This window comes from Oncorhynchus clarkii, chromosome 1, assembly GCF_045791955.1.
Source record: "Oncorhynchus clarkii lewisi isolate Uvic-CL-2024 chromosome 1, UVic_Ocla_1.0, whole genome shotgun sequence".
NCBI classification, from domain to species: Eukaryota; Metazoa; Chordata; class Actinopteri; order Salmoniformes; family Salmonidae; genus Oncorhynchus; species Oncorhynchus clarkii.
This window is the reverse complement of record NC_092147.1, coordinates 8,333,112-8,354,805: the sequence shown is the minus strand read 5'-3', so window position 1 is coordinate 8,354,805 and position 21,694 is coordinate 8,333,112. Positions and strand designations below refer to the sequence as shown.

The following is a 21,694-nucleotide window of genomic DNA, read 5'->3' as shown; positions in this document are numbered from 1 at the left end:
TGATATAGAACTGTTTACCCATAATAGAAAATAGAACTGTTTGGCCACAATGACCATCGCTATGTTTGGAGGAAAAAGGGGGAGGCTTGCAAGCCGAAGGACACCATCCCAACCGTGAATCACAGGGGTGGCAGCATCATGTTGTGGGGGTGCTTTGCTGCAGGAGGGACTGGTGCACTTCACAAAATAGATGACATCATGAGGGATGAAAATTAGGTGGATATAACCAACATCTCAAGACATCAGTCAGGGAGTTAAAGCTTGCTCGCAAATGGGTCTTCCAAATGGACAATGACCGCAAGCATACTACCAAAGTTGTGGCAAAATGGCTTAAGGACAACAAAGTCAAAGTATTGGACTGGCCATCTCAAAGCCTTGACCTCAATCCCATAGAAAATTTGTTGGCAGAACCGAAAAACAGTGTGCGAGCAAGGAGGCCTACAAACCTGACTCCGTTACACCAGCTCTGTCAGGAGGAATGGGCCAGAATTCACCTAACTTATTGTGGGAAGCTTGTGAAAGGCTACCCGAAACGTTTGATCAAAGTTAAACAGTTTAAAGGGAATGCTACCAAATACTAATTGAGTGCATGTAAACTTCTGACCCACTGGCAATGTGATGAAAGAAATTAAAGCTGAAATAAATAATTCTCTCTACTATTATTCTGACGTTTCACATTCTTAAAATATAGTGGTGATCCTAACTGACCTAAGACAAGGAATTTTTACTAGGATTAAATGTCAGGAATTGTGAAAACCTGAGTTTAGATGTACTTGACTAAGGTGTATGTAAACTTCCGACAGTAAAAACTGTTGAGAAGCCTTTTTGTCCTAGACTTGGCACTCTGGTACCGCTTGCCATGAGGTAGTAGAAAGAACAGTCTATGACTGGGGTGGCTGGGGTCTTTGACAATTTTTAGGGCCTTCCTCTGACACCGCCTGGTGTAGAGGTCCTGGACGGCAGGCAGCTTAGCCCCAGTGATGTACTGGGCCGTCAGCACTTCCTCTGTAGTGCCTTGCGGTCGGAGGCCGAGAAATTGCCGTACCAGGCAGTGATGCAACCATGCTCTCGATGTTGCAGCTGTAGAACCTTTTGAGGATCTGAGGACCCATGCCAAATCTTTTTAGTTTCCTGAGGGGGAATAGGCTTTGTCGTGCCCTCTTCACGACTGTCTTGGTGTATTTGGACCATTCTAGTTTGTTGGTGATGTGGACACCAAGGAACTTGAAGCTCTCAACCTGCTCCACTACAGCCCCGTCGATGAGAATGGGGGCGTGCTCGGTCCTCCTTTTCCTGTAGTCCCCAATCATCTCCTTAGTCTTGGTTACGTTGAGGGATAGGTTGTTATTCTGGCACCACCCGGCCAGGTCTCTGACCTCCTCCCTGTAGGCTGTCTCATCATTGTCGGTGATCAGGCCTACCACTGTTGTGTTGTCTGCAAACTTAATGATGGTGTTGGAGTCGTGCCTGGCCATGCAGTCGTGGGTGAAGAGGGAGTACAGGAGGGGACTGAGCATGCATCCCTGGGGGGCTCTAGTGTTGAGGATCAACGTGGCAGATGTGTTGCTACCTACCCTCACCACCTGGGGGCGGCCCGTCAGGAAGTCCACAATCCAGTTGCAGAGGGAAGTGTTTAGTCCCAGGATCCTTAGTGATGAGCTTTGAGGGTTCTATGGTGTTGAACGCTGAGCTGTAGTCAATGAATAGCATTCTCACATAGGTGTTCCTATTGTCCTGGTGGGAAATGGCAGTGTGGAGTGCAATAGAGATTGCATCATCTGTGGATCTGTTTGGGCGGTATGCAAATTGGAGTGGGTCTAGGGTTTCTGGGATAATGGTGTTGATGTGAGCCATTACCAGCCTTTCAAAACACTTCATGGCTACGGACATGAGGGCTACGCGTCTGTAGTCATTTAGGCAGGTTGCCTTCGTGTTCTTGGGCACAGGGACTATGGTAGACTGCTTGAAACATGATGGTATTACAGACTCAATCAGGGACATGTTGAAAATATCAGTGAAGACACCTGCCAGTTGGTCAGCACATGCCCGGAGCACACGTCCTGGTAATCCGTCTGGCCCCGCAGCCTTGTGAATGTTGACCTGTTTAAAGGTCTTACTCACGTCGGCTACGGAGAGCGTGATCACACAGTCGTCCGGAACAGCTGATGCTCTCATGCATGCCTCAGTGTTTCTTGCCTCGAAGCGAGCATAGAAGTGATTTAGCTCATCTGGTAGGCTTGTGTCACTGGGCAGCTCACGGCTGTGCTTCCCCTTGTAGTCTGTAATAGTTTGCAAGCCCTGCCACATAAGACGAGCGTTGGAGCCGGTGTAGTACTATTCAATCTTAGCCCTGTATTGACGCTTTGCCTGTTTGATGGTTCGCCTGAGGGCATAGCTGGATTTCTCATACGCTTCCAGGCTAGGGTCCCGCACCTTGAAAGCGATAACTGTACCCTTCAGCTCAGTGCGAATGTTGCCTGTAATCCATGGCTTCTGGTTGGGGTATGTACGTACAGTCTCTGTGGGGACGACGTCCTCGATGCACTTATTGATAAAGCCAGTGACTGATGTGGTGTACTCCTCAATGCCATCTGAAGAATCCCAGAACATGTTCCAGTTTGTACTAGCAAAACAGTCCTGTAGTTTAGCATCTGCTTCATCTGACCACTTTTTTATAGACCGAGTCACTGGTGCTTCCTGCTTTAATTTTTGCTTGTAAGCAGGAATCAGGAAGATATAATTGTGGTCAGATTTACCAAATGGAGGGCGAGGGAGAGCTTTGTAAATGTATCTGTGTGTGGAGTACAGGTGGTTGCACATTTAACATGTTGATAGAAATTAGGTAGAACTGATTTAAGTTTCCCTGCATTAAAGTCTCCGGCCACTACGAGCGCCGGAGCGGTTTTCTGTTTGCTTATTTCCTTATACAACTGAGTGCGGTCCTAGTGCCAGCATCTGTCTGTGGTGGTAAATAAACAGCCGCAAAAGTATAGCTGAAAACTCTCTAGGCAAGTCGTGTGGTCTGCAATTTATCACAAGACACTCTACCTCAGGCGAGCAAAATATAGAGACTTCCTTAGATTTCGTGCACCAGCTGTTGTTTACAAATATGCACAGACCACCCCCCCTCTTCTTACCGTAGTGTGCTGTTCTATCCTGCCAATGCAGCATATATCCCGCTAGCTGAATATCCATGTCATCATTCAGCCACGATTCCGTGAAACATAAGATATTACAGTTTTTGATGTCCCATTGGTAGATATTAGTGATCGTATCTCGTCTAATTTATTGTCCAATGATTGCACGTTGGCGAGTAATATTGATGGTAACGGCAGCTTCCCAATCGCCTTCTGCAGATCCTTACGAGGTACCCCGCTCTGTGTCCTCTGTACCTGCGTCTCTTCCTCTTGCAAATAACAGGGATGTTGGCATTGTCAGGTGTTCGGAGAATGTCCTGTGCGTCCTGCTTGTTGAAGAAAAAATCTTTGTCTAATCTGAGGTGAGTGATCGCTGTCCTGATATCCAGAAGCTCTTCTTACATTCATGTGATGTTAAAGCTATTCGGCAGTAGCTTGTTGGCCTCGCTGGGTCCTTCCCTGGCTTCTGGCTTGTTGGTCTCGCTGGGTCCTTTCCTGGCTTCCGGATTGTTGGCCTCGCTGGGTCCTTCCCTGGCTTCCGGCTTGTTGGTCTCGCTGGATCCTTCCATGGCTTCCGGATTGGTACCATTACTGCCTCCTTTCAGCTGCCTGGTAGTTTCCCCTCCTCCCACAATCTGTACATCAATACCTTATCCAGTGCCTCAACACTAAGATGGGCCAACATAACATTGCACACCTTGTCTTTCCCAGGTGAAGTTAACCCATCCTTACCTATTGCCCTTTTCATCTCTGCCATGGTAAATGGTGCATTCAATGCATAATTTACATCCTTCCTCCTATCCAGCACTCCAGGGTGCTCCTCTCTCATTCTCTCTCTCCCCATTCTCTGAAAAAGTTGCTAAGCTATGCACTTTGACAAATGCTTTGGCCATCATCTCTGCCTTCTCCTCATCTGTTACTGCCATATCCTCCTCACTCGTCAACACTGGATAGTCCCACTCCCTTCTGACCCCACTCATCCTCTTAATCATCCACCACAATTTCCCCACAGGTGTCGCCCTTCCAAGAACCGATGCCAAGGTTCTCCTCACCAGAGCCTGCTTATACTGAATCAGATGTTGGAAGTTACACATCCTTTTCAGTACTCCAAATGCCCCGTTCCTACTTCTCAGCATTGCCCCACACTCCTCCGTCCACCATGGGACTGCTTTCCTCCTCCTCCTCCCTGAACTCTTAGGTATCGCCTCAGTAGCTGCCACCACTAAAGCTGTTCTCACCCAGTTATTCATACTATCCACATCCCTTCTCATATCCACCCGAGCCATCACCTGCTCACTCAGCTCCTGAAACTGATCCCACTTTGCCCTTCCAAACACCCACCTGCCTACTCCATCCACTGACACCTCCTCCTCCCTCCAGCCTACTGTGCATACTATGGGGTAATGATCACTCCCTACTGTCGACTCCTCCCATAACTCCCACACACAGATTCCTGCCATCGCACTAGATACCAGAGTGAGGTCCAAGGCAGACTCTTTCCCTGTGGCTAAATCAATCCTGGTCCCTCGTCCATCATTCAGACACACCAGGTCCTTTGGCCATTTCCATCCATCCGTTTGCCCCCCCAGAGAGTGTTGTGGGCATTAAAATCCCCACACCACATTACCTTACTTCTATCCTGGCCCTCCAACCTCTCCAGCACTTTTAGGTTCAATATCTGACTAGGATTATCTACTGAACAAAAATATAAATGAAACACGCAACAATTTCAAAGACTTTATTGAGTTACAATTCATATAAGGAAATCAGTTCATTTAAATTAATTAATTAGGCCCTGATCTATGGATTTCACGTGACTGGGCAGGGGCGCAGTCATGGGTGGACCTGGGAGGGCACAGGCCCACCCACTGGGGAGCCAGGCTCAGCCAATCACATTGAGTTTTTCCCCACTAAAGGGCTTTATTACAGACATAAATACTCCTCAGTTTCAAGTTTACCTCTTTAGAGCTAACACTCACAGGCAATCCTGTTATCACCCCTTTAATCCACTGCTTGAATGGTGCAGACAGAGGTTGCCTCGCTTCTAGTCCTTAGGAAACTTGCAGTATTTTGTTTTTATTGCTGCACTGCCGGAACTAGAAGCATACCCACAATAACATATGTTAAACACAAGTATGTGACCAATACAATTTGATTTAAAACTGTTGCTCTCCTCAAACTTCCTTTTCTACTTAATCCCCGCCGCCATGAACCTCTTGCTCCCATTCAAACCCCTGCTCAACTTCTCTACTGCTTTTGTTTTGTTTTCTCTTTCCTACTCCCTTCTCCATCACAATTGCCTACAATCTCTGACCCAGTCACAGCCGTGCCGACCCGCCGCCAGTTTGATTGTTTGCTTACTCCCTTTCAACCCGAAAGACTGATACGTAAAGCAAAAGTGCTAGCGCCAGCACCGTACCAAGCGGATACTCCCTTCGTATAAACAAAGATCTCCAACCGACACAACTCCGATATGTATTATGTTATTACTGTGTCCAAAATACCACAGTCGAATGCAGTTTCAAAGCTGTAATATTTTTTCTGTAAGGGGCGCTAGGGGGCAGAAAAACAACGTGTGTAGGACAGGTAAAATAACTGATTCATTCGAGACTGGCAGAATAGAAGCCGGTTTGTGGATAAAAAAATGAATACCGAAATGATGTTTTAAATATTCTAGCTAAGAAGACAAAATATACAGCCCATTACAATTATTTTATTCATCACTTTTCCTACCCCTATCCAAGAATCAGGATGAGATTAAATAATTGACAATGACGACGAGCTGTAATTTCATCAGGCACTATCTAGGTATACCTAACTATGAGTTTTTGGAAAGGGGGCTTTCATTATTGAACCAAAAATATTTTTCAACAGACAAGTGTCCCGCTGTTGTGGACAACTGACACATCTACTGTACTTTCAAGGTGTTGATGTTTTATAATTTCATTGTCACTAACTGAAACGGTATAACCTGGGTTCGTGGAGTTAAGAGGGGGAGAATAAAGAACCAACCATGATAACGTCTGCCGGTAAGCAGTAACATACTAGCAAATGTCAGCGTTTTGTAAAAGATTGCTAACGGTAGCAAGCTAGCATCCATTGATTTAGCTGAGTCACATAGCTAACAAGCTAGCTAACTAGCTATCTACCCAGTTTACAGACTTTTAAAACTCACAGTTAGCTAATTTAGCTGCTGTACGTTAACAAATGTTAGCTAGTTACCTATGTGGCTGGATAACAACTTTATTCCTATCATATTGTTTCATGTCTATAGTCGCCATTAACGTTAGTCGTTGGACAATGACGTTAGCCAGATGGCTAGCTAACATTAGCTAGGAATTTACCGACCGCGTTGGTTAGCTGCTGACGTTACCTAGCTGTGCCCTGGCAAACTAACGTAGTTAGCTAGTTTATAATGTAATATTTTCATAGCCCGGTAAACGGGCGGCATGTAGCCCGGCGGCTAGGATTTCTAGTCACTCCTGCGCCTAGTAGCAGTGTTGGGCCAGTAACCGAAAGGTAGCTGGGTCGAATCCCCGAGCCGACAACGTTTAAATCTGCCCCTGGTCAAACTCGGAAGGGAAGGGAAAGGGGAGACGTAGTCCAGTTATTAAATTGAAATGTGTCGATTAAGACACCTCTGATTTCCGAGGGGTTGGGTTAAATGCGGAAGACACATTTCAGTTGAATGTATTCAGTTATACAACTGACAAGATCTTTCCCTTTCGAGTTTGACCTGTTTAAGCTTCACATGAAACTTTTCTATGTCAGTTATAAATGAGAAGGTTAACGTTTTCTGTCTCACCTAGCTAGCTACGTTACAAAGACTGAAGTGCATCAGGTTTCACACACACATCAGGGTTTATCCATGATGTTGAAACTGACTACACATCATTTGATTTTTAGCTGGAATCATCTCACTGCTGGATGAGGAGGAGCCCCAACTCAAGGTATCATGAACTTAAGCTTGTTATCCAGTGAGAATACACCAGTGGTCACCAACCATTGACCTAGAGAAGACGAAAAGCCTTGTACAATAACATTAAAGACTATCATAAGTAGCTAGTTAGTGGAAGCAGTCGTTAGTGCTGGACAGTAGCTCTCCTGGACCATGTTTGGTGACCACTAACATTCCTATTGACTTGGCAATGATTATTCTTGACTATTGTTTGCGTAAAGTGTCTTAACATTTGTTTAAAAAATTTGCTTGTAGGAGTTTGCTCTGCACAAGCTGAACTCCATTGTCAATGACTTCTGGGCTGAGATATCGGGATCTGTTGACAAAATGTAAGTTTTTAAACAACGGGAAAAAAGCCACAAATATTTACATGGTCAGTTTAAATTGGCAATATGTCACTTTTTGGGCAACCTGACCAAATTCACTTAACGTTCTGTTTTTGCTTATTTTAAATTTCGGTTTAGTACACCAGCTTCAAACAGCTGATAAAAACAATATTTTTGGTTATGTAAAGTATTTTTCACAGCAGATTAGATGATACATTGATTCTCTACACTATAGGTAACTTAGTTTGTCACAAACTCAAATTAGGCAAACATATTTAGTTTAAGCAATCAGGAAATGGCGGAGCGATTTTTGCATAGTGCAACTTTAATTAGAATAAAGAAATTACTCAAGGGGGAAAGAAATAAAAATTGTTCTCTCCTCACAGCGAGGTTCTGTATGAAGATGAGACATTTCGGAGCAGGGCGTTTGCTGCCTTGGTGGCTTCCAAAGTGTTCTACCACCTCGGGGCGTTTGATGAGTCGTTGAACTACGCTCTGGGTGCAGGAGACCTTTTCAATGTCACAGACGACACTGAATATGTGGAGACCATTATCGGTGAGTGATGTTACAACTGCATGTTTTGGTATCCACAAGTACTCCATCTTAGTACTGACATCAAGGGCTTCTAATGCTGATCCATAGGCTTACCTTTTTAGTTACATTACACATAGTCACCTCCAACAATGTTAAATTTATGTATACCCACTGTTAGATATCAACACACTGATGCATGCCACTAATCATGGCAATTGATTATTCCACAGCGGTATACAGTAGTTCTTTGATGACCTCTGGTCTTTTCCCCCGTAGCCAAATGCATTGATCACTACACCAAGCAGCGGGTGGAGAACGCCGAGCTTCCTGAGGACGAGGAGAAGAAGAGCATCGACCCCCGGCTGGAGGGCATCGTCAACAAGATGTTCCTGCGTTGTCTGGGCGACCATAAGTACAAGCAGGCCATCGGCATTGCCTTGGAGACTCGACGCCTGGACATCTTCGAGAAGACTATCCTTGAATCGGTCAGTGGCTCCCGGGTCGTCTTCTGAACACATTCTGTTTTGGTTCCACAGATTGTTTAATTTGGCGCAACTTCTACTTAATGTTATAAATAAAACAATTAGCTTAATGAAAATCCACAGATCCACGACTTTTGGTTTAGCCTACATTTTATTTAAATGTTTTTTGTTGTGGTTTAAAACAACAAAACATTCAGTAACAACTTACATTTTATGTTGAGATCCTAACCCTCTTCCTTTTTGTCTTGTACAGAATGACGTTAGTGGCCTACTGGCCTACAGCCTGAAGGTCTGCATGTCACTAATGCAGAACAAGAAGTTCCGCAACGAGGTCCTCCGAGTGCTGGTCAAGCTCTACATGAATCTGGAGAAGCCTGACTTCATCAACGTTTGCCAGGTAACGGGGAGAAAGCACACTTCAAATTGGGCTCTGATTTTTAAAATATCCATTCAGCTGCTTGCAGTTTGGTGCGATGGTTATCTGATTTCACAATCTGAAACAGTACCATCCTGATCCAGTGGAATTACATAATCATTCAATAGCGAATTTCTTTGAAAATAAACAGTCACATGCACATGTTACTGTTAGGGGGGGGTGAGAAACTGTGCATAATGAAATGAAAAGATCCACTAAATATTGTTCACCTTAAATCTAACGATGCTTCTGTCTGAGGTGGATCTTTATCAGGTTGCATGTGCCCAAACCCACACGTGTTACCAGCAGAGGCAGTCACTTTGAGGCTTGACTACAGACTATTGCTCTTCATTCCCCCTCACCCCACCTGAATCTCTTTTTGATTACTGCAATTCAGCTTTTAGCTGCAAATATGTACAATATCAAATAAACCCATCTTACTAATACGAGGAAGGAACCACTTGACCACCATGCATCACACTCAAACTGTCTCTCCTCCTTCTCTTTCTCCTCCACAGTGCCTGATCTTCCTGGACGACCCACAGGCGGTGAGCGACATCCTGGAGAAGCTGGTGAAGGAAGACAACCTGCTGATGGCCTACCAAATCTGCTTCGACCTGTACGAGAGTGCCAGCCAGCAGTTCCTCTCCTCCGTCATCCAGAACCTGCGCACCGTGGGCACGCCCATCCCTGCCGTGCCTGGCTCCACCAACACAGGCACTGTGCCCATCCCAGACAAAGACAGGTGCGTGAGGATGAGGGTGTAGTCACAGGGTGAGATGGGTAGGTTGGGAAAAGATGATGGGAAAATGTGAATGAAATGTAGTAAGATCGGTGTAGGTGAATTATCTTGACACATCACAGGTAACCTACTGTGATACAAAGTTGATTTAGCCAATATGTTTTAAAAAATGTCTCAGTGACGCCATGGAGACGGACGACAAGGCCAGCAGCTCCCCTGCAGGAAAAGCTGCAGACAGTGTGAGTAGCTCTACTTGGTTCTTCTTTATGGCCATGCAGAGAAGCTGTCCATTTTATATAACTGTTCTTGTCACCCAAATGAATGGGCCTTCCCTTCCTTTGCTTGCATAGAAGGACGAGCCTAAGGACCAGAACGCGAAGATGATCAAAATTCTCAGTGGAGAAATGGCTATCGAATTTCATCTGCAGTTCCTCATCCGGAACAACAACACAGACTTAATGATTCTCAAGAACACAAAGGTAAAGGATGCCATTATGAGTATTAAACAGGCTATGTATTGCATGTGACATAGGCATATGACATGTACTGCATTATAAAAAAAAAAAAGGCTTTCACAATTATTTTTGTTGTTGCTTTGTCTACCTAATCCAGGATGCAGTCCGAAATTCAGTGTGTCACACAGCCACGGTCATAGCCAACTCCTTCATGCATACGGGGACCACAAGTGACCAGTTCCTCAGGTATAGCCACTATACTATATCATCACCAGCTATAGCATAAACACATAGAGAATATCACTTTCTGTTTCGCCAGCACACTTCATAACATACCCTCCAGGAAGTCGTATTTATATATATAAAAAAAAAAAATATATATATATATATATATTTCGTTGTGTTGGTGGTAATGTGGTACATTCTATTGGTGTGAGGCAGACCTGGCTTCTGAGTATTTTCAAATAATGTGGCTGAAATCAACTACTTCTACTGGAAGTATTTCAAATAATTCCTATAAATAGTCTACTATTATTTCCAAATGCATTATTTTAAATACTCCTAGGACCTGTGTTCAAATGCATCGAAGTACTTATTTGAATTTGTATGTACTCTGTATTAAATAACATTTTCTAATAAATGCTTATACTTTCCAATTATACTTTCCAAATACATTCCAATATTCAACTACTTATATTTTCTCCCCAAAAATATTTTAATATTATTTAAATAATCAAAATAGTTTTTGGCTGAAGCCTGGTGTGGGGATATAAAGGGTTAATGCTGTGTTTGGCTGTGTGATGAGATTGTATTCATTCTTTCAACAGAGAGAACTTGGAATGGCTTGCAAGAGCCACCAACTGGGCCAAGTTCACAGCCACAGCCAGTCTTGGCGTCATTCACAAGGTAAACTTTAGCGGAAACTATTTAAAACATAAAAGGATATCTCTGGTTTTCTGATAAAAAAAATATATATATATATATTTATTTATTTATTTAAAAAAAGTTTCGCTGAATAATCTGCATATTTTCAGGGTCACGAGAAAGAGGCACTGCAGTTGATGGCCACTTATCTGCCCAAAGACACCTCACCCGGATCAGCCTACCAGGAGGGAGGTGGCCTGTATGCCCTCGGGCTAATCCACGCCAACCACGGGGGGGACATCATCGACTACCTGCTCAGTCAGCTCAAGAACGCCAGCAACGACGTGAGTGGCAACATGCAGACACGTCACATTTCCCTTAATCAATTCCAAATCAACCCATATCCCCCACCCCTTTGGTTACTTAGATTTGATCGGATGTGTGTGTAAAGGCATCTGCATGATACCCAGCCGAAACAGTTCAGAACAGTTTGTGCATATATTATAAACAATTTGACACGTTTTTTTTTTTAAATTGAGAACATCAAACATTTTTGATGTACAATTGCGTGACTAAGATCTCCTCGGCAAAAACATGACAATTAATTTATTGAGTTTCTTGAATTGATTTCTTGAGTTCTCTTCGATGAATTCTGACTATTTTGAGGAAGTGTCTACTGGCTACAGCATCTCAAGATGGACAAACATTGGCACTTTTTTCTAGTTTTTCAAGCGTAGGTCTTTTTTAAGGGAGTAAGCGAACACACTCGTTCGGTTCCGGCTAGGCGCCAGTCAAACTGAAGCATGCTGATGCATTAAGCAATACGGAGATAATTCCAACGAAGCCCATCAGGGGGATATCATGTTACATTTGAGTTGAAATCAAAGTTATATTCGTGTCTGTGATAGCTGTTTTGGTTTGCTTTGTTTCCTCCCACAGATTGTCCGTCACGGGGGAGGTCTGGGCCTGGGATTGGCTGCTTTGGGTACAGCCAGGCAGGATGTGTACGATCTGCTCAAGTCTAACCTGTACCAGGACGATGCAGTCACAGGTACACGACCCTGAACAGACAGTGAGGCATTTGGTGCTAGTCGAGTTCAAATTTAGCCAACTATTATACACTGAACAAAAATATAAAAGCAACAATTCAAAAGGTTTTACTGAGTTATAGTTCCTATAAGGAAATCAGTCAATTGAAATAAATTCGGTAGGCCCTAATCTATGGATGTCACACGACTGGGAGTACAGATAAGTTTGTTTTTTTAAATGGTAGGGGTGTGGATCAGGAAACAGGTCGGGATCATGCCGTGCGACATCTCCTTTGCGTGTAGTTCATCAGGCTGATTGTGGAATGTTGTCCCACTCCTCTTCAATGGCTGGGTGAAGTTGCTGGATATTGGTCGGAACTGGAACATGCTGTTGTACACGTTGATCCAGAGCATCCCAAACATGCTCAATGAGCGACATGTCTGAGTATGCAGGACATTTTCAGCTTCCAGGAATTCTGTACAGATCCTTGTGACATGGGACTGTGCTTTATCATGCTGAAACATGAAGTGATGGTGGCAGATGAATGACATGACAATAGGTCATGGTATCGCTGTCTGTTCAAATTTCCATCGATAAAATGGAATTGTTTGTTGTCCATAGATTATGCCGCCTGCCCATACCGTAACCCCACCGCCACCATGGGGCACTCTGTTCACAACCGTGACCTCAGCAAACCGCTCGCCCACACGACACCATGCAAATGGTCGCGGTTGTGAGGCGAGTTGGATGTACTACCAAATTCTCTAAAACTACTTTGGAGTCTGCTTATGGTAGAGATTTGAGCATTAACATTCTCTGGCAACAGCTCTGATGGACATTCTTGCAGTCAACATGCCAATTGCACACTACCTCAAAATATGAGACATCTGTGGCATTATGGTGTGACAAAACTGTGCATTTTAGAGTGGTCTTTTATTGTCCCCAGCACAAGGTGAACCTGTGTAATGGTCATGCTGTTTAATCAGCTTCTTTTTATGCCACACCTATCAGGTGGATGGATTATATTGGCAAAGGAGAAATGCTCCCTAACAGGGGTGTAAACACAATTTGAGAGAAATAAGTGTTTTTTTGCATATGGAATATTTTATTTCAGCTCATGAAACATGGGATCAACACTTTACGTTTATATTTTTGTTCAGCCCTTAGAGTTAAACACATCTTGACATATTTGCATCTGTTGATATACAGTAAGCTTGCAACAAAAACGGCATTGATTGTGCAATTTAAAAGAGATCAGTGATACTAGCAAAATCAACTCTGTGCTGCCAGTTGTTCAGATTTAGAAAGGACTTTTCTTTGGTGCCATTATGCGGTGCTCATGTTTTTACCCTCTGTTCACAGGCGAGGCAGCAGGACTGGCCCTGGGGCTCGTCATGCTGGGCTCCAAGTCTGCCCAGGCCATCGAGGACATGGTGGGCTACGCCCAGGAGACTCAGCATGAGAAGATCCTGCGCGGCCTGGCCGTGGGCATCGCCATGGTGATGTACGGACGCATGGAGGAGGCAGACACGCTCATCGAGAGCCTCTGCAGGGACAAGGTAACAATGGGACTTGGAAATGCATTCACATGTACTAGGACTGACCCCATTTATTTTGTTTGGTCGTTAGGCTGTTTGACCGATATTTCTTTAGCAGTCGCAAGTATTTTGAGTTTTATTTTATTTTCTTCTTTTGATTCACGCTGGTCTCAGTGGACTAATCCATTGTGGAGTCCACTGGGTCATCACTCTAAGATGTGAAATTGTAAAAATAATAGTGCAACACTACTACAGCTAATATACTGTGTAAATAAGGCTCTTTATCCAGTGTTGGATATGGTCTCTGTCTGTGGTTCTGAAACATAATCTTCAGTGCGCCATAGAATTGGCATTTTTCCCTACGTTGCTATGTGCATAATGGCAAAATTTACCAGCATATTGCGAACAATGCCTTAACCCTATTCGTAAGGGATTAGATTTACATTCATTCGTTCATGCCATCACGCAGAATGAGACATGAAATGCAATCAAGCATTTTTGTTTTAACATTAAATGACAAAGGGAGCTTTGAATAATTGGCCTAAACAATAAACTGCAATTCATGAATGCATGCAATAGTCTGCTGTAATAAAGACTTAGATAGCTGTGTGTGTGTGTGTATATAGATGTGTGTGTGTGTGTGTGTGTATATAGATGTGTGTGTGTGTGTGTATATAGATGTGTGTGTATTATATGTTTTTCCCTGGTAGAACAGTACATTTAATTAGTGTTTACACTGTTCCAAATGGTAAAAAATAAAGAGTATATTCTCACGCAAAGCTTGCACCTATACCCTCCTTAATCTCCAGTAGTTTCCACAACTAGGTCATATGTCTTCCACACATCTGACTTCCCCTTTCCCTCCTGAGCAACCAGTAAACATCCACCCTTTTTGAGTTTCTTTTTCACGTCCTCCGCATTCGTTTTGCAGTCGACATTACTGTGTTCGGAGTTTGTTATAACCAATTTATTGATGTGATTATGATAAGGCTATAGGTTGGCCCTATTGGTCACGTGCATGCTATGATTACATGTAGGGCTGGGCGATATGACGATATATATATATCGTGTGACGATAGAAAAACGTCTATCGTTTCATATTATGCTCTGTCGTTTATTTCGTTGTCGCAAATCGCACTCTTTGCGGTAATGTTTTCCGTCAATTGGACAACGCTTTGCGTGAACTTTGCAACACAAATAAACATAGAGGAGAGTGAACGTGACACGGAGCTCATACCTAACAGAGGGGCTACTTCGGTCGCATGGTCTCGGTTTGGATATGAAAAGTCTGACAAGGAACCGTCCTCTGCAAAATATTCCGCAGGCCGGCCCCAACAACAGGCTCAAACACCACTAACCTCCTTTACCATGTGAAACAGGCCGGCCCCGACAACAGGCTCAAACACCACTAACCTCCTTTACCATGTGAAACAGGCCGGCCCCAACAACAGGCTCAAACACCACTAACCTCCTTTACCATGTGAAACAGGCCGGCCCCAACAACAGGCTCAAACACCACTAACCTCCTTTACCATGTGAAACAGGCCGGCCCCAACAACAGGCTCAAACACCACTAACCTCCTTTACCATGTGAAACAGGCCGGCCCCGACAACAGGCTCAAACACCACTAACCTCCTTTACCATGTGAAACAGGCCGGCCCCGACAACAGGCTCAAACACCACTAACCTCCTTTACCATGTGAAACAGGCCGGCCCCGACAACGGGCTCAAACACCACTAACCTCCTTTACCATGTGAAACAGGCCGGCCCCGACAACGGGCTCAAACACCACTAACCTCCTTTACCATGTGAAACAGGCCGGCCCCGACAACGGGCTCAAACACCACTAACCTCCTTTACCATGTGAAACAGGCCGGCCCCAACAACAGGCTCAAACACCACTAACCTCCTTTACCATGTGAAACAGGCCGGCCCAAACAACAGGCTCAAACACCACTAACCTCCTTTACCACCTACGCAAGAATCATGTGAAACATTTCGGAGAGAGTCTACGGATGAGACCCAGAGTGCTCAAAACAAACCCTCGACTCAGACGTTGCAAGAGGCTTTTGCCCGCGGCACACCTTTACATGTGGGCATTTTATGTAAACTATTCATTGAATTTACAGAAAATGTACTATATCGTGATATGTATCGTTATCGGGATGTGAGATTTTGACCATATCGCCCTGCTCTAATTACATGTTTCACATAAAGAGAGCAAGGATTGAGGGGAAAGGTTTTCCTAAATAAATTAGGGATTTTGATAATGTTTCAGTCAAACAAGTAAAACTACATGGCTGAAATTGTAGCAGCTTCAGCACAGGCAGTGCGATTAAACACTTGCTGTGGTGCCTTTTCGCTGGAGTAGGGAGGAGAGACAACGTCTGCCAGTCACACAGGCACTCGCTGTCACTTGTTTTAACACTCTTGAGTAATTTGTAACTTTCATCAACCCATATGCTTATGTAGACAAGCTCAGTGCGTATGTAGTTGATTTTATTCAACTGCATAATATGGGAATTTTTAAAAAACATTTAGATCAATCGATTGGTTGAAAGAACAGGACTACTCTCGGGCGACCCCCAAAAAATGTTTTCTCGGGACCACCCTAACACACACTAGTTCGCTATGCCTGCCGTGGGGATGGGTTCCGCTATGCCTGCCGTGGGGATGGGTTCCGCTATGCCTGCCGTGGGGATGGGTTCCGCTATGCCTGCCGTGGGGATGGGTTCCGCTATGCCTGCCGTGGGGATGGGTTCCGCTATGCCTGCCGTGGGGATGGGTTCCGCTATGCCTGCCGTGGGGATGGGTTCCGCTATGCGTTGTAGGGTGCGGAAACTCACCTCATCCCCTACTACCAATATATTGACCTTCATTCCTTTAATTTCTTGGCTATGCAACCATGACTGTTAACCTTGTTGCCTATTGTGGGTGTTTTTTATTCTTTCCAGCCTGTAGTCATCCGTTTCAATTTACTGCGACAATGAGTACCTGTCCTGAACCGTAGTATGAATGATACATGCAGTACCCATACTTAAATGTGTTCTTTGTTAAATAAGAGGTATACCTTTTGTTGACCATACATTGTTTCCATGACTACCTACTAGGGTTGCAAAATCTGGGAACTTTCAATAAATTCCCTGGTTTTCCAGAAATCCCGATTTCCTGCTTATTCCCTCCTGATTACGGGAATTATCCAACTGGGATTTCGGGAATACCGAATAATGTTGCAACCTTACTGCTGCAGACTCTTCTCTTAGCTAAGGCTCTGTGTTCCACCACTGCGTTTGTTGTAGGACCCCATCCTGCGCCGCTCCGGAATGTACACAGTGGGCATGGCCTACTGTGGCTCCGGGAACAACAAGGCCATCAGACGCCTGCTGCATGTGGCTGTAAGTATTCTCCTTCCTCACGCAGAACACGGACAACCAGGAATCAGAGTAGGGATAGTCAAGCTGTGAATTATTGGAATTGGGAGTATGGTTATGACAGACAAGAGTATACCTCACAGTAAATGAAAATGTGTTGGTATGTTAAACGCCGTAATGAAATACATTCCTGGGTAGTACAGGAAGCCCTGATAGATTCATTAATGTTACTGGGGCAGATGGTTGAGTTGGTATTCATACAGATGGCAGCCTGCACAAGCTAAAGATGTTAAGAGCTTTTTATGAACAAGTATAGGCTTTCCCCAAATCTTTGATATCTGGGCAGATTGGGAGTTTGGTGTTTGGGCAGGAAAATGGTTATTAGTAGCTGTTATCTCCTTGCCCTACTGTATTTTTTTTCTTCTGCTATTAATACATTGTTCTCTACCTGTCAGGTAAGTGACGTGAACGATGATGTCAGAAGGGCAGCGGTGGAGTCCATTGGATTCATCATGTTCAGGTAAGGCCTTATTCAACCCTGTATCCCCTATGTAATCCCCTTTCCGCCCAGCAGAGGTCCCCCTACTTTCCAGCCTCTTAGTCCACTGCTAGTCTCTTAGCCCAAGCTAACTGATCAATCAGCTCCTACATGTATACACAAAGACTGCATTCCTCTCATAGCCCGGGCATCATTTCCAAATGATTTTGGAGTATGTCTTCAGATGGGTGTTGTTGGCAGTTTATGTAGCCTCCCTCCCCTCATCCTGATCGTTAAAACAAACAGTGAGAGAGATTTCTTCCGCCTAGACCTCAGATAAATAGATGGGGCTTTTCCACTCCTGATTGCCACCGGGGCTGTTACCCATCTTTGGCCCTGAGGTTAACCCACATTTCCAAGTTCCATGTTTTCCCCATCAAGAATTGGGTTTTCGCAAGTTCTCACCAAAGCCTGTGGAATTTTCACCCCTGAAGAATTTGTTGTCTGAACACTGTTTGGGGTTTTAAGTAACCACCAAGGGCATGCAGTAGGGTTAACCTTTAGCCCAGATGGAGCTCTGGGCTGATTTGCGTTTTCTTATATGCTGAATTGTTTATGTAAGCGCTAGTGCTGGGCGATTATGGCCAAAATATCATATCACTGTATATATATTTTTTTTTAATAAGAAAATTATGTATGATGGTATTTGACCATTTTTGTTTTTAAGTAAGGAAATTTCTTAATTTGCTTTATAAATAGTGCATGACCTCAGGGTGGTAACGCATACATTCTAAGTGATTTCAACGGGTCTCCATTCTGATTTTTGTTTTCTACTGTTCAATTCAACTTCAACCCACACTATTTTGTGGCCATTTTTCATAAATTCATTTCATTTGAGTATTTCCACACTGCCACTGCCATGCACGATATGGGCAAATAATCTAAACCTTATTTTGAATCAAATGTTAATTGTTTCCTAGGGGACCCTTTAATCTTTGGCTACATTGTCTGTTTTCTGCTTTATGTAGCTAGCATATATTAATGCCTCTTGTATTCCTCTTTGATGTGGAAGGTACTGTTGCACAAACAACATGCTGATTTAGGTCTACACCACCACTGGTATTATCAGGCTGTATAATTAATTATGTTTGCTCTGACTCAGTACATTTATTAGATAGCTCCCTAGCGATTAGCATTAGCAGCTAACAATATTTTGGCCCAACTTGCTAAGAAAAGACAAACTAGCTGTTTGCAGATGTAAGCAATACAAACTACTAGTGTAATAATAGAACGCTACTGGATTTATATGAAGAAGCAAAGTGAAAACAGCATTGTTGTCATCAACATTGCTGCATGTGCTGCATTGACCATGCAGAGAGAACGCAAGTGTCTCATTTTCTAGGAACAACAAATGCGCTCCTTGAGTGACGGGGGCGGGGCTAGGTCTGTGTGGAAGGGCAGCATGTAGAGAGATGACTCAAATGGCAAAGTAAACTATAAAAATGGACGTTTAACACTGCGTATGACATTTAACAAACCAATTAAATAAAATACAGTTTTAGAAGGTAAAGTAAAAACCCAAACCGGTCCGTGCATTAATACCAGTATATCTATTAAAAAAAATACGGTATACCGCCCACCCCTTGGGCTCAGAATGCCTCAGAAATTCAAAATTGTTGAATTGAAGTAATAAACAGGATGCAGAATTGCTATTTGAATGAAAGGAAATAGAATTGCCTCTTCGATATTAGGAGTAGTCTATACAAATACACAGCTTGTACATAACATCAACCATGTCGTTATTTATATGTATGTATGTAAATACAATTGTTGAAACAATTTTTAGATTTTCAAGAAAAACTCAATTCATGCTCAAGGAAAACAAAACCTATGTGTGAATATTCTAAGTTATTATATTTCATTATTCACTTAGACCTGCTCAGGTACTTTGGAAAATAGTAAGTATTTGTGCTCGATGTGTCAGTTTGTAGTTCATACATGCATAATCTATGAGCAAATTTACTTTCTTACCTCAATTAGCCACCAAATCCCTAGGTTAAAATGGACTGTTTTCTAGAAGTTGTGTGATGCCATTTTCCCTACCTTTACCCTCATGTGGGGGTTTGAGTGACAGCTAGCAAGACCCAGACACAGTAGAGCGAGAGAGCAATGATGTTGTGCACATGTGACGTAGTACGCCATTTTCAGGGACCACTTTTGGCTCAGGCACTATTTTCAAAAGTACCAGAAACAACTGCATTGGACCTTAGATATTCTCTATCTCAATATCAAATCATTTCTGGGTAACAATTAACTGCAATAAGTAAATTTTTGGGTGATCTGACCAAATTCACATAGAAAAGTGAGTTATAGATCTACTGCGTCTAAGACTTGCTTTCAGATCTGTTCTATGTGCACTATTTCTATGCTTCCCATTCAGTTTTTTTTTTTTTTTCGTCGAACTATCGGTTTTGTACACCAGCTTCAAACAGCTGAAAATACAACATTTTTGGTGCGGTATTTCACAGCGGTTTAGATGGTACAATGATTCTCTACATTACATTTTCCTTGTTTTTGTCACACAAACTGAAATTATGCGAACTATTAGAATTTTAGCAACCAGGAAATGGCGTAGCAATTTCTTCATGTTGCACCTTTTTTTGAGTTCCTTACTGTGATTGTTTTATATTTAAGTGTTCAAAAAATTGCTTCTTAGCATAGACCAATTTCTCATTCAAGAATTTTAGGTCTGTCTGGGAGTGATCTGCGTGGGGATAGGAAAACGATCTGTTATTGCCAGAGGTTTGGAACTCTCTTTTCTTATTGGTCTGTTAACCAATTAACACCTGGTGATGTCACTAGGCAGGCCAAAACTCCATCGCTCTGTAGTGTGATAGACGCTCTGCTGTGTGTGTTTGCGCAATGCCACCGAGTGCCATAAGTCAGTTGGCAGCCACTGATCGATAAGCAGGATGTTTGCCACTTCCTCTGTCCTCTCAGACCTTATTTACTTTTCACAATGAGGGAATGTCTTTTCAAACAGCTCTTACGCCCTTTTAGTGTATCATAATGTTCACAATTTCAGTGTTATTCCAACCTCATGGTATGGAAATATATATGAAACACAGGTAAATCTAGTTTTTGACTGCGCTGGGCCTTGTAAATTCTGTTCAAAATAGGGAAAATACCCTCAAGTTAACCCTGAGGCCTTCAAAAAATAAAGACAAACAAATTAAATGTTTTGATAGTGAGAGCAATCATCCCATACGTTTTAAATGGGTTGTCTACATTTGTAAACAGAGAAATAAAAGCCTACTATTTTTTGGGGGGGGGGGGGGGGGGTGTATAATGGTGACGATTAGTAGTTCTAAGCACATCGGGCTATACACTCTGAGTGATATTCTCCAGGAGTCAATAGGTTTACATTTATACCCCAAAAAGTACAATATCTTTGTACCAATCACGGATCGTGGCTTTAGAATATAAAACACAATATATAAGGTAGGGTCTAATATAAGTATTATTTGTTAAGAAAATCTAATTGGCTATTCTAAGCACTAAGGTTCAAATAGAATGTTTCTGCAGAAAAGTGATATTCTTTGGTGTCTGTGCGTGTCACCTGTCATTCAATGAAACACATATTCAATGACTGAGTGGAATTTTTTTAATTGAATCAAATTAAATTCTACTTCCTGTCATTCAAATTCTACATCCTGTGGGGGTGTAGACAATTTGAATTTCAAGTCAAGAGTTGAATGGGATTCTATTCCAAAATTCTGAATTGAGCTCAACCCTGGTAAGCGCTGGGTATCATTTGTCGTTTGAAAAACCAACACAGTTAAATTGTTTTTGAAAGTGTGCTTAAGTTTCAGCAATGTGAGAATTTGTTTCATGTCCAAGTTAAATCTATGGAACATGAATAATCTTTGAACCACCCTTGTTTTGGTCTGTGCAATGGTTTCAGTAGTCTCTTGTCATTTTTAAATGCTATTCATGATCAAAGATATGACACTTTTGGAAGTGATTTTACTCTTCAGAAAGCATAGCCTAACCTACATTGATCAGCTGCAAACTATCCCTCACTTTCCTAGTGTTGGCACTCTTGAGTGATCCTGTGATTGGTTTGCATCAACATGACATAGTGATCAGCATCTCATCAAATGGATGACAGAATTTAGGTTAACTTTTAGCTGAGAGGATACAATTACTTCCTGGCTCCTTTACAGGTAGTTCAGTGTCTGAGGACGTTGGCTCCATGTCATCCTCCCGAGCCACATTATTGTTTTTCGGTCTGTTTACGGAGGCTTATCACTCATTCTCTGACGTGAATTTACCCATCAGGCAGCACTGCAGCATTAAACG

General features: G+C 43.1%; 1 protein-coding gene across 4 annotated transcripts in view; it reads left to right on the top strand.

The window, feature by feature from the left end:
- The first annotated feature begins 5,960 nt into the window (after nt 1-5,960).
- The window catches only part of LOC139418408 (proteasome 26S subunit, non-ATPase 1), a 63,342-nt gene continuing 47,608 nt past the window's right edge, over nt 5,961-21,694 (top strand). For 2 of the 4 annotated variants that reach the window (XM_071168105.1, XM_071167938.1), the window contains exons 1-16: nt 5,973-6,166; nt 7,044-7,087; nt 7,351-7,424; nt 7,808-7,977; nt 8,233-8,441; nt 8,692-8,835; nt 9,372-9,598; nt 9,774-9,834; nt 9,949-10,074; nt 10,208-10,296; nt 10,878-10,956; nt 11,085-11,258; nt 11,854-11,965; nt 13,306-13,502; nt 16,783-16,878; nt 17,310-17,374. In XM_071168105.1, coding sequence (XP_071024206.1) covers nt 6,151-6,166; nt 7,044-7,087; nt 7,351-7,424; nt 7,808-7,977; nt 8,233-8,441; nt 8,692-8,835; nt 9,372-9,598; nt 9,774-9,834; nt 9,949-10,074; nt 10,208-10,296; nt 10,878-10,956; nt 11,085-11,258; nt 11,854-11,965; nt 13,306-13,502; nt 16,783-16,878; nt 17,310-17,374 — 1,883 coding nt within the window. In that variant the 5' untranslated portion in view covers nt 5,973-6,150. Of the gene's footprint in view, nt 6,167-7,043; nt 7,088-7,350; nt 7,425-7,807; nt 7,978-8,232; nt 8,442-8,691; nt 8,836-9,371; nt 9,599-9,773; nt 9,835-9,945; nt 10,075-10,207; nt 10,297-10,877; nt 10,957-11,084; nt 11,259-11,853; nt 11,966-13,305; nt 13,503-16,782; nt 16,879-17,309; nt 17,375-21,694 lie in introns of all 4 variants that reach the window. The other 2 variants (XM_071168025.1, XM_071167848.1) reach the window with 2 other exon arrangements.